This window comes from Chiloscyllium plagiosum, chromosome 12 (assembly GCF_004010195.1).
Source record: "Chiloscyllium plagiosum isolate BGI_BamShark_2017 chromosome 12, ASM401019v2, whole genome shotgun sequence".
Lineage (NCBI taxonomy): Eukaryota > Metazoa > Chordata > Chondrichthyes > Orectolobiformes > Hemiscylliidae > Chiloscyllium > Chiloscyllium plagiosum.
In genome coordinates, this window is record NC_057721.1 from 49,896,326 (window position 1) to 49,909,019 (window position 12,694).

At 39.6% G+C, this 12,694-nt stretch overlaps 1 protein-coding gene across 3 annotated transcripts in view; it reads right to left on the reverse strand.

The window, feature by feature from the left end:
* The window catches only part of pou2f1b (POU class 2 homeobox 1b), a 113,208-nt gene that overhangs the window by 87,344 nt on the left and 13,170 nt on the right, over nucleotides 1–12,694 (reverse strand). For all 3 annotated transcript variants that reach the window (XM_043701018.1, XM_043701017.1, XM_043701016.1), the window contains one exon: nucleotides 3,298–3,423. In XM_043701018.1, coding sequence (XP_043556953.1) covers nucleotides 3,298–3,324 — 27 coding nt within the window. In that variant the 5' untranslated portion in view covers nucleotides 3,325–3,423. The remainder of the gene's footprint in view (nucleotides 1–3,297; nucleotides 3,424–12,694) is intronic.

Below are 12,694 nucleotides of genomic sequence, written 5' to 3' on the forward strand. Positions count from 1 at the left end.
CAATTAGACACCTCCACCAAAGCATTTGCCACTCAAAAGTAAACAACTGAGCCTCCATAGCTAAAATGTTCCACCCTAGGCAACCTGCTGGTGAATCCATTCTGCACCCACTCCAATACAACCAACTATCCTTCCCACAGTGAGGCAATCAGAACTGCACACAGTACTCCAGCTGTGGACAAAGCCAAGTTCTGTACAGCTCCAGCAAATCCCTCCTGCCCTTATAATGCAAGTCACGACTGATGAAGGAATGGCCATTATGTCTTCTTAACAACACTATTAAAGTGCTTTGCTACCTTCAGGGATCTAAGGACAAGCATCCCAAGATCCCTCTGTTCCTCTTAGTATCCTGCCGTCCATTGAGTATTCCTTTGTCTTAAAACTTCTTCTTAAGTGCATCACCTCACAATGTTCAGGATTAAATTCCATCTGGCAGAGATGTGCCCATCTGACAAACCTATATTTTCCTGTAACCTAAAATCTTCTTTGTTCCGATTAATTAACTGGCCAATCTTTGTAGCACCTACAAACTTAGTTGTCATCTTCCCTCTCCCCCTCAATTCTCAACTAGGTTGTTTACATATATTTCAACAGTGCACCACTGGACATCAGCTTCCAGTCTTCTACACAAACAGCCTTCTGTCTCCTGCCAATATACAAATTTTGGATCCAACTTGCCAAATTACCCTGGATCCCATGTGCTTTTACCTTCTTCATCAATCTCCTATATGGGACTTTGCCAAAGGCTTTGCTGAAATCCATATAAATTGCAACAACTGCATGAACCTAATCTATATTCTTGATCACAACCTGAAAAACTTTTATCAAAGTTATTATGTGTGACCATCTTCGACAAGGCACACTGAATATCCCTGATCAAACCTTGTCTCTCGAAGTGGAGATTAATTCTCTCCTTCAGAATTTTCTCTGATGTGAGACTCACTGGTCTAATTCCCTGGTTTATCTCTACCACTCTTTTTGACAAGTGGAACTACCTCAGCTGTTCTCCAGACCTCTGGTACCTTCCCTATGGCCAAAGGTAAATTAAATATTTTGGTCAGAGCCCCTGTGATTTCCTACTTCACTTCCCACAATTGCCTAGGATACAATTCATTCAAACCTAGGTATTATTTCAATTTTAAGCCTACCAAAGCCTCCAATACCCCCTCACTCCCTATGTCAAACTGCTCAACGACATCACAAACCCTCTTCCTGAATTTTGTACCTACACCTCCTTCCTATAATTATGAACAGCACCTGTATATTGCCCTGCTGTGTATCCCAAATTGCACACAAATTGACTTCAAAGAGATTTAAAAACAGAATCTGTTTGCAACCCAGTGACTAGCTGTACTCATTTAACACTCTGCATTGACCTCAGATTCCACAGTTTTGCCCCTTATTCTCTATTGGGTCCTACTCTTTGTCTGGTTATCCTGTTCCCCTTAACATACAGACTATCTTGAGTTTTTCCTTAATTTTATCTGCAAATGTTATTCATGCCTCGCTTTGCTCTCTTAATTGCTTTCTTAAGTTCCCTCTATACTTTCTATACTCGACTAGGGTCTATCTTATCTTTAGCCAAAATGTTAAGCTTCTCTTTGGCCTTGACCTTTCTCTTTAAATTTATAAATTTCCCGTCATTTGAACCCTTCTTTTAGTTTAAATATCAGCTAGGAACAGAGGGCAAAAGTAGCCCCTCTAGTTTTTTCTGTCATTTAATAAAAGTAAGGCAGACCTGCTCCCTAACTCCATATACCTACCTTTACCCCATACCTATAATAAAGTCTTACATTTAAAATTAACAGTTGATCTAGTTTCAACTGCCAAAATTTACAAAGAGAGTTCCACTATCCTTTGTGTGAGCAAGTGTTTCTTGACTCCTGACAGGTCTGGTTCTAATTCGTAAAACTAGATCTCTAGTCTCACACTTTCCAACCAAGTAAAATAGTTTCTCTTCAATCATTCTTAAAAGTATCCCTGAACAACTTCAAATCTTCAAATCAAATTACCTCTTAATCTTTAAATTCCATGAAATACAATACAGTTTATGCAAACTCCCGTCATAGTTTTATTAGTGCAGTTCACACATCATTCTAATACAAAATGAAACATCACAGATGCTGAAAATCTGAAACAAACAGAGAATACTGAAGAAATTCAGTAGTCTGTTTTTCTCTCCACAGATCTGCCAGAGTAAACGTTTTAAGTCTTCAGGGAGGAGAAAGTAAGGACTACAAATTCTGGAGATCAGGATTCCTGATGAAGGGCTTATGCCTGAAATGTTGATTCTCCTGCTCCTCGGATGCTGCCTGACCTGCTGTGCTTTTCCAGCACCACACTCTCGACTATAACTCTTCTGCAGAACAGTTCAGAGAAACTATATTAGCCAACATTACTTTAGCCTTTTTGAATATTTGATTCTTCGTTCACAATGTTACTTAATCTTTGTCCATTACTCCCACCACTGACATCACAGCTAATTAAGTTGTAGTTTCTGTCCACCCATCCAACTTATACCCAGTTCAGTTTCTGACTTTATAAGAGTCTCCCCTGTCGCCAGTATCACAAGCATAATTTAACTCACTTCTAACCCTACAACTTCTACTAGAGTAATGATCATCCTAAATATTATTCTTGTTCTATTTTCAACCTCATGCCCATTTCATCATGTTCATGTTATTGCTTAAATGTTCAAAGGCCTCAAAGCATATTCAGTAAGCTGCACAAATTTGTGACACTTTCGCATTCAATCTGAGAAAGATAGTGCTCAAGGACAAAGAACTATACTTCAAAAGTATTTTGGTACCACGGCACTAAGCAGGAATTTTAGATTAAAAGGAAAACAAAAAGATAAATTAGTTAAGACGACAGTGAAGAAATCAAAAGAGAAAATTATGAGGGAAGTTCAAGGCGGCAACAAAAGCTCAATGAAGAATCAGATCCTGACAGAGAAAGACAGATTGGGTCTTGGAAGAAACAGGAGTAGGAGGTAGCAACTTTTTATTTGGACAGAATTAAAACCCAACACATGAAGCAAATGGCCAAAAGCCTGAGCAGTTAAAAACAAAAGATGGCTCAGCAGAGAGATTTGGGCTACATGATAGGTGGTGGATAAGATGACGAACTGAGACACATGGGGAATGAATATAATAGCATAAAGCGTGGCAGGTAAAAAAGAAAAGGGAGAGATGTAAGGGTCAGATCACAAATCTGCAGGGAGGAGAGAAACAATAAGTGATTTGATATTTTTATGGATTTTAGATTCGACTTTATGTGACAATGGCTTTCACATACCCCAGTGATCTGCCCGCCAGCAAGCATAAGCTGTGTCTGTGGAAGGGTGGTCTGTAAAGATGGTTGCAGCGAAGGCTGGGTTGTCGTTTGCTGGGATGAAGAATCCCCTGATTCTTCACTTTTTACCTTAAAAACACCAAACAGAATTGATTAGTCACTATGGAAATCAAAAATCTGACCATTTTAGTAAAATGACAATGTAAACATCCAGTATATTGCAATTGGAAATTGTGTACCACTGTTTTTAAATGCAGCACTGGCCAATTAATATCGCTAGGCAGTGCGTACAGAGCATAAACGTAAAATGGTTTCAAATGTTTTTTCTCAAAATCCCTCAACATCAAGGATCTTCTGATAAAAATGCAAGAGCATGCCAACCTTCCAATGTTTAAAATGTCTTTACGTTATTTGCCTTTTTATAGCACAAAAGCAATTTATAATTTTTTGAGTTTATATTTCAGTCTTAAACTTTACCCAGCAAAATTAAATATGAATGACATGCTCTTCTAGCATTGAATGCAAGTTAGAACCAATGGCAGACTTTAAAAAAAATCAAGATTCAAAAGCAAGACATATCTGTTATGTTTGAGTCTAATTATACGTTATAAAACGACAAAGTAGATGATAAAAACTTGAACCAGGAACAGTTTCTTACACATATTCACAGCTATACAGTCTGACCTATACAGGGCGCCAAACTCCCCCCTCCCCCCGGGTCACCGAACTCACTGTCTTGAAGGAGGTGAATGTAACCCCATAGGGCTTATACTTATTGGAGTTTAGAGGAATGAGAGGAGATCTTATTGAATTCTAGGGGGCTTGACAGGATTGACATGGAAAAGTCATTTCCCTTTGTGGGAGAGTCTGGGACCAGCAGGCATAATCTCAGAGAAAGGGTCAATCATTAAAGAGATGAGGTGTATTGCTTTCTTCGGAGAGTAGTCAACCTATGGAACCCTTTACTGCCATAGATACAAACCTAGCCCTCTCCAATTTTTCCTGAAGACAACTTGCACATACCACGTATTAGTCTGTCAAACCTTCCCTGAACTATTTCCAATGCACTTACAAGGTTCCTTAAATAAGGTACAAATACTGTACACTGGATTCCAGATGTGGTTTTTCTAATGCCCTTTATAACTGAACTATTACCTTCTTACTTCTATAGTCAATTCCTCTTTTAATAAATGATAACATTCTATGAGCTTTCTTATTTATTTATACCACTACAGAATAACATAATGGAGAGAAGCATCATGGAGGAATTATGCAAATGGAAGTTTGGCTTGAAGTCGACTATAACATCGACATTAAGGATAGTGGTTAGCTATAGGAAATGGAATTGGTGCCAAAAAATATGAGCTGAGTGGATGGACCCAAGTTCTTGACTATTATCTTCTCCATGTCTGATTAGAGAAAACTGCTGACCAAAGACTAGATGTGGGGAAAGAAGGTAGTGGATAGGAAGAAAAGAGGGATAGAACTTCGGTACTATACAACTGTTTCGAAGAACAGAAGACTTAAAAAGGAATTTCTGAAAGAGGGCAATGGCAGCAGAGAGAACAGGACCAAAAGGAGGAACCATTTACTATGATTGTTAGCATACACAGAAGAAGGAAGCTAGTTAGCTTGTATTTTTGTTAAAATGCAGTTGAGAGAAAGAGATAGATCTCATCAAAACAATTAGCTTCGGGATGGCATCGGAAAAGGTGGGGAAAATAATGGGGGAATATGCCAGTTTAGCATGGGGGTGAGGATATTGGGAGCATGGGAAAAGTAAAATTGGATGAGAAAGCAAAGGAAGACAGCAAAGGCAGATGACTAGATGGTCTCAGCCAGTGACCATAAATTCCTCACAATTGCTGTGGGAAGTGAGTGCACAGGGAGAAAAGACAGACATCTGTCTAATAGGTTCATGATAATGAAAAACAGTCAGGGTTTATTATTGCTATATGCAGTGATCCTGGAGTAGTACACTGTTTTGAGATTTGGAGATGCCGGTGTTGGACTGGGGTGTACAAAGTTAAAAATCACACAACACCAGGTTATAGTCCAACAGGTTTCATTGGAAGCACACTAGCTTTCGGAGTGACAGGTGATAGTGGAGGGCTCGATCGTAACACAGAATTTATAGCAAAAATTTACAGTGTGATGTAACTGAAATTATACATTGAAACATCAATCGCTCCGAAAGCTAGTGTGCTTCCAATTAAACCTGTTGGACTATAACCTGGTGTTGTGCGATTTTTAACTGTTTTGAGAGATAGTGATGCCTGCTTTTAGGTATATGGTGCATCCAAATCTAATGATCGATGACAAAGCTAACTGTCCTCCATGCTTTATCCCTCAGACTTGAGGGGGTAAGGATTATATGACAAACAGTCTTTCAATCAGGACTAAAAATTTAACATTTCAAAACTGATTTACTTGTGTCCTGGCTTATAAGTTTCTCCTGAAATCCCTGACAACTAAAAATTCACCCAAACATCTGGGTGGGGGGAATATTTAGTTTTAACTATCTATAAAAGTTACAAAAAAATTGATACAAGAATGAAACCTTACTCTTCTGTTGCACATTAAATGGAACAGCTTTACTAAAACTTCGATTTACACAAGCTCAACAGCACCACCATCAAGTGCATTTTGGTACTGACAGAGTTCCTAAATTTGTGAAAATTATCCATATTATGTAATTTTAGTCAGAAAATGCATTTATCACAATCTAGCTCATGTGAAATCCAATCAACTCCATAATCTAATACAAATACATTTATTAATCTCAAGTATACACTTTCCATCTACTCTCATGCATAGCCAATTACCCAAGAGCTGCAGCAGTTAAAGGCAACTCATCACCACCTTCTCCAGCAACATGAGGAACAGGCGATAAATGCTGGCCTAGCCAGCAACTCCACGCATCAAGAACAAGTAAAAAAAAAAGAAAACAGCATGGTTCAAGTTTTATTCCTGCTATAATTTGTTTTCCAAAATCCAAAGTGATGGGCTGTTCATTCCATCATGTCTGTCTTGACCGACAAGGAACCCTTCAGCCTGATTTCCCTTAGTTTTTGGATTCATTGTTTTGTAGGTTGGGACACTTCAAATGTATATCAAGTACTTTTACATGTTACATGATTTCCTGAAGAAGGGCTCATGCCCGAAACGTCAATTCTCCTGCTCCTTGGATGCTGCCTGATCTGCTGTGCTTTTCCAGCAACACCTTTTCAGCTTTTACATGTTATGAGAGCTTCTGTCCTTATTACCTTCAAAGGCAGTGAATTCCAGATCTCTGTAACCCTAGGTAAAACTTTCCCCTCAAACCCCATGTATCTTTTAACCCTAAATCTATACCCTTAAATGATAAATTCCTCCAATTAGGGCAAAAGGCCTTACTATCTTGCTTCCCATGGATCTTTTAATTATATTTACATCTATTGCATTTTCCGCAGGGTTCTCTGTTCCAAAGAAAACAGCCCATCAGATCATCCTTCCAATGTTTCTAAAAACATTGCAGGTCCAGAAAAGACCCTAGAAATTTCTGCTCCATGTTCAGCCTATCAAGCCCACTCAACCCTCCAAAGAGCATCCCACCCAGACCCACCTCATCTCTGCACTTCCCATAGCCAATCCACCAAGCTTGCACACAGAGTCATAGAGATGTACAGCATTGAAACAGACCCTTCGGTCCAACCCATTCATGCTGACCAGATATCCCAACCCAATCTTGTCCCACCTGCCAGCACCCAGCCCAAATCCCTCCAAATCTTTCCTATTCATATACCCATCCAAATGCCTCTTAAATGTTGAAATTGTACCAATCTCCACCACATCCTCTGGCAGCTCATTCCATACACGTACCACCCGCTGTGTGAAAAAGTTGCCCCTTAGGTCTCTTTTATATCTTTCCCCTCTCACCCTAAAGCTATGCCCTCTAGTTCTGGACTCCCTGACCCCAACTGGAGCACCCGGCAGAAACCCACACAGACATGGGTACGATGTGCAAACTTCACACAGACTTTCCCTATAACGTTGCAGCAAGATCTAAATGTAGTACTTCACAGTGTGGAAATAGGCCCTTCGGACCAACAAGTCCACACCGACCTTATATTTACCCGACTGACACACCTAACCAAAACATTCCTGAACACTATGGGCAATTTAGCATGGGCAATTTAGCATGGCCAATTTACCTAAACAGCACATCTTTGGAATTTGAGAGAAAACCGGAGCACCTGGAGGAAACCCATGTAGACATGGGGAGAATGTGCAAACTCCCCACAGACAGGTGCCCAAGGTTGGAATCAAACCCAGGTCCCTGGCACTGTGAGGCAGCATTGCTAACCACTGAGCTACCATACCGCCCCAGTGGCCCATGTTTTTTTTTTACAGTTCTAGCATAACATCCCAGTTCTTAGATTTTGAGTTGGCTAATAAAGACAAATATTCTGTCTATCACCTAAACGAGCATATACTCATCAATGCATTTCAGGTATCCAGTGTTGCTTATAGTTCTCTGTATCCTATGACATATTATGCATTTCCTTGCTTTGTTAGCCTTCCCCACAAGGAACTTCTCCTTCACACTTCTCCAGAATTCCATTCACCATCATTTGCTAACTTGTCTGTTGATACAGCTTACATCTTCCTTCCTCATTATTACGTAATGGCTAAGTTTTATATCTTCTACATCTCTTACGATGAAGATGCATATCACAAAAAGTATGCAACATTGAATTTAGCTCTGTAGAATGCCACAGCCTTAATATTTAAAAAGAAAATCACTGATCAACTATTATCTTTAGCTTCCTGACTTTTTTTTTTAAATGTAGTTTTTTACTTTAGTATATTAATAGACATTCACGGAACAGGAGGCAGCCATTTGCCCCACATGTCCATGCTGGTCAACTAATCCCACTGAGGCTAATAGCCCTGGAGGCTAATAGCAAGGAAAGCAAATATCTAAACACTGCTTGGAAACTCCACGAGCTTCTGATTCAGCCACTCTATCAAGCAGTGAGTTCCCACCACCCTCTTGGTGAATAAGGTCTTCCTTAACTTCCCTCTTACCTTTCAACCTTTTACTTTAAATGTATACTTTCTGATTATTGAACCTTCTACTTTTGGAAAAAGTGTCTTCCTATTATTACCCCTTATACAACATCAGGGCCTTTGCTGCTCCAGAGAAATCAAGCCCAATCTTTCCTTGTTACTGAGACTCTTCAGCTCAGGTGGAATCCTGATAAATTTCTGCAGATTCTCTAGTGCAATCACATCCTTCTTATACTGTGGTGACCAGAAATGCATACATTACTCTACTTTAGAAAATTAACATTTTATATAGTTACAGCATAATTTCCCTGCACCTATATTTGTTGCCTCAGCTAAATAAGCGCAAGTATGCCTAATCACATTAGCCACCCCAACTTTCTATCTTCAAGGAGCTGTGGATATGTATACTAAGGTCCCTGTGATTTTGTGTACTTTCCACAGACCTACCATTCACAGTTAATTTCCTTGCCTTATTAGAGCTCCCTAAATGCATCCGCACACACACACTTCTCTCGGTTGAATTCCATTTGCCATTACTCTACCCATATGACCAGTTTGTCAAGAAAAGCATGTGACTTAAACTAAATGGCTAAATAAGCAACCTGGGAAGATAACTGCTTACATATTTACTAAGTTGCAATTTTACAAACTACAAAGACATGGACGGGGGAATAAGCAGATTACGTTTGGAAGAGGAGATCCATACAGCAGAAAGACAGGTTTAGTTCTGACAATCTCCAGGCTAGAGCTGAAAAAACCCTTAGCATTTCTGACAGTTAAATAAGGAAAAATCATTGAGTTAGCCTATGTGCATCCTGTATGGGGGAATGAAGATTTAAAAGGGACCCAATTTTTTACGCAGAAGGTGGTGCATGTATGGAACGAGGAGACTGGGACAATAACATTTAAAACACATCTGGATGGGTATATGGCTTTACAGGGATATGGGCCAAATGCTGGCAAATGGGACCAGATTAGTTTAGAGTATCTGGTCGGCATGGGCAAGGTCGACCGAAGCATTGTTTCTGTGCTGTATAATGTTATGACTCTATGAATTGTCTGCAGGAAATGAAGGAAAAATATACTAATTGCAGGTATAAATGGAGGCTACAGTCTGATTCCTTTACATAGAATTGTATTAAAATGAGTAACTTAAACAAATCAATTTTATCTTGGCAAATGTCCTGACGGGTTCAAAAGAATCAGTCACACTGAGGATATTGGAACATCTAGTGAAACAAAAGAAATCAAAATGCTGCGGAAAGAACATCTTTGATTGTTTCTGGTTCTGCTGTGACTAGATCTCATGCTCATGAGGAATCTATAAAAAAGACGACTTGGAAATTCATTTATTTGATGCTAGTTTGGAAAATTTAAATACAAGAGAATGAAGGATTACATAAGGACGTAGTGAAATCTGCCGAGGCATTCTGTACATCTCAGGTAATAAACAAATTGCAAACATCATTTAAAATTTTGCTTTCTATTCCAATGCCAGATTTCAAACAGCAATGTAGTAGGGTCTTAATACTGTAAAGGTCCCCGATCGAAAAAGTAGGGATCAATATCTTACAATGCTTATGGTTTTCTGAGGCAGTACCTTTGAGAAAAACTTCAGCAAAAAAAAAAAAAATGGAAAAAACTTAGCTGAATTTTATTTTAAAACATGGATTATCCAAATGAATACATGTTCAGATCAAGGCACAAATTTTTTGCCACAAATATTCGACAAAATAATAATGAACAGTTTGGGAATTTTTTTTAAAAAATCATCTTCAGCTTATCATCCGTAACCACAAGGAGCAATGGATAGATCAAACTTTAAGAGAATATATTTAGAGTTCATTGTTAAAAGAGATTTACCAAGGTGTTGCCTGAGCTGCAGGATCTGAGTGATGAGGAAAGAGTTCAGTGACTAGGATTATTTTCTTTCGAGCAATGAAATTTGAAAGAAGATTGAGAAAGCACTTTTTCTATTAGTTGGCTGGACCAGCAATTATTGCCCAAGCCTAACTGCCCAAAGGGCAGATAAGAGCCAAACCTCATTGCTGAGGGCCTGGAGTCACATCTAGGCCACACCAGGTAAGATGGCATCTTTCGTACCCTGAAGTACATTAGTGAACAAGACGGGTTTTTCCTGACAATCTGCAATGATTTCAAGACATCATTAGCCTCTTATTTCCAAATTATTATTGAATTCATGCTCTACCATCTGGCATAATGGGATTTGAACACAGGTCCCCAGAACATTACCTGAGTCTCTGTATAAACACCACTAGCCATCACTTATTGATTTAGGGTAAAGAGGTAGAAGGCTGAGAGAAGAGTTGAATTTTTTTCATTCATTCAAAGGGTAGTGGAAGTCTAGAACTCACAGCCGACTAGAGTGGTTGAATCACAGACTCTCATACCACTTAAGCAGCATTTCGATATTCACTTGCCATATTTCCAAAAACTATTTAAGGGCCAATACCTGGAATATGGAATTTGTGCAGTCAGATCTTTTGTTAATTGGTATAGAGACAATATACCGAATGCCCTCCTTTTGTAAGCATCCATGATTCTATTACCATCCCAATGATTGGGATAACGGAAGTTCCCTGTCGGTCCTCATCTCTGGGTGTGCCCTTTATGAGACCATAGGATTCAATACTGTGTCTATACCAATTTTTGAACTGACATAAGGACACGAGGTGAAAAGTCTGAAGAAAAAAAATAATAAACTAAAGCTCAGAGGTTTAGACTTCAAACTTGTATCTAAAGTTCCTCAGAAAAATAACCAAAGCAGGTGTGCTGGCCAAGAAGTGCTCATCAAACAATAAAAATCAGAGCAGATAAAAAGGCCAAAGCTGGGACTTTTCTTGCCAGAGACGAGGTATTAGCATGGCAATCTGTCTTAGCAGAACCATTAAAAGCAATGTTCACTGGATCTTATTGAAAAGAATCTCAATGATCTGAATTATGTTGTGAGCATCAGATCAGGTTGCATAGCATGGAGGTGCTTACACAATTAGGTAGATTATTATGCAATATTTCAAAAAACTATTGAAGTGACTTACAAGGACTATCACAGACTCAAAGTAATTTGTTAAGAATGGGGAGGAAAAATGTCTTTTGCAAAATATGTTGTTAGCTTTGAGATGCGTTCCCGTGGGTGTAACCCAGTGTACAAAAAGCTTTCGACAAAGACGGAGGGCTGTTTGGCCCTTAGCATCTGCAGCTCTTTAAAAGAATAATATTAATCATGCATTTTAACTCTGCTCCCCTCCCCACTCACACATTTGTGGAAAGATTCTTGGAAAGTGGTGATTTCCAACCACCAAAGGAGAGGTTGGCAATGGGAAAATGGGCCAGCCTACTGGGATTTGCCAGTGAACCTTCGCAGTCAGAAGAGGCGATAGCAGTGAAGGGACTGGGGTGGGGGGGATATCACAATCGCCCAGCGAACTCTCCCATAATGGGTGGGCAAGGGTGATTAACAGATAGCTTATTTGTGTTAGATGAACAGAAAAGACAGGCTAGCAGCAGGAAGGAGGGAGTGCAGAGGCAGAGTGGGCAAAATCCACTGCAAGTTTGATGTGGGCAGTGTGATTTGGGGATGAGCTGAAGTTCTGCAGTAAGGAACTAAGTAAGCAATTCTTCTGTTTTCATGCCTGTAAGCAATAGAATGCATATGTATGGGTGACTCTGTGACAGCATGTGTATGCCTGAGAGAGTGCTTATCATTGTGCTTATATTTGCAAAAGAGAGTGTGTGTCATTCCCTGTGTGTGTGTCATTGCCTGTGTGTGTGTCTGAGAAAGTGTGCCTCAGTGTGTGTGTATGTAGGAATGTATGTGTCAGCATGTTAAGGGGGTCAGTTGACTGGACAGCTGACTTGTAATGTAGAGACATGCCAGCGGTGTAAATTCAATTCCCACACCAACTGAGATTACCATGAATGACTCTCCTTAACCTCTCCCCTTGCTTCAGGCATGGTGACCCTGAGGCTAAACTACCAGTCTTCTCTATGTAATGTGAGAGCAGCCCAATGGTCCAATAAGACTACAGCAGCTTTAACTTTTACCCATAAAATAACACCCTTACAGACTGAACTCAGTTAATTCATGTGAAAGAAAAACAAAATCAAAATTCATGGTGGCCATTACATTATTGAACAAAAATCTACTAGCTGGAGCCATTTATGGTGGTACTGAATCCAGATGGATCACAACAATTGTGTCTTATTTTCTGGTTCCCTGGGGTCAGGGAGTCCAGAACTAGAGGGCATAGGTTTAGGGTGAGAGGGGAAAGATATAAAAGAGACCTAAGGGGCAACTTTTTCACATAGAGGATGGTATGTGTATGGA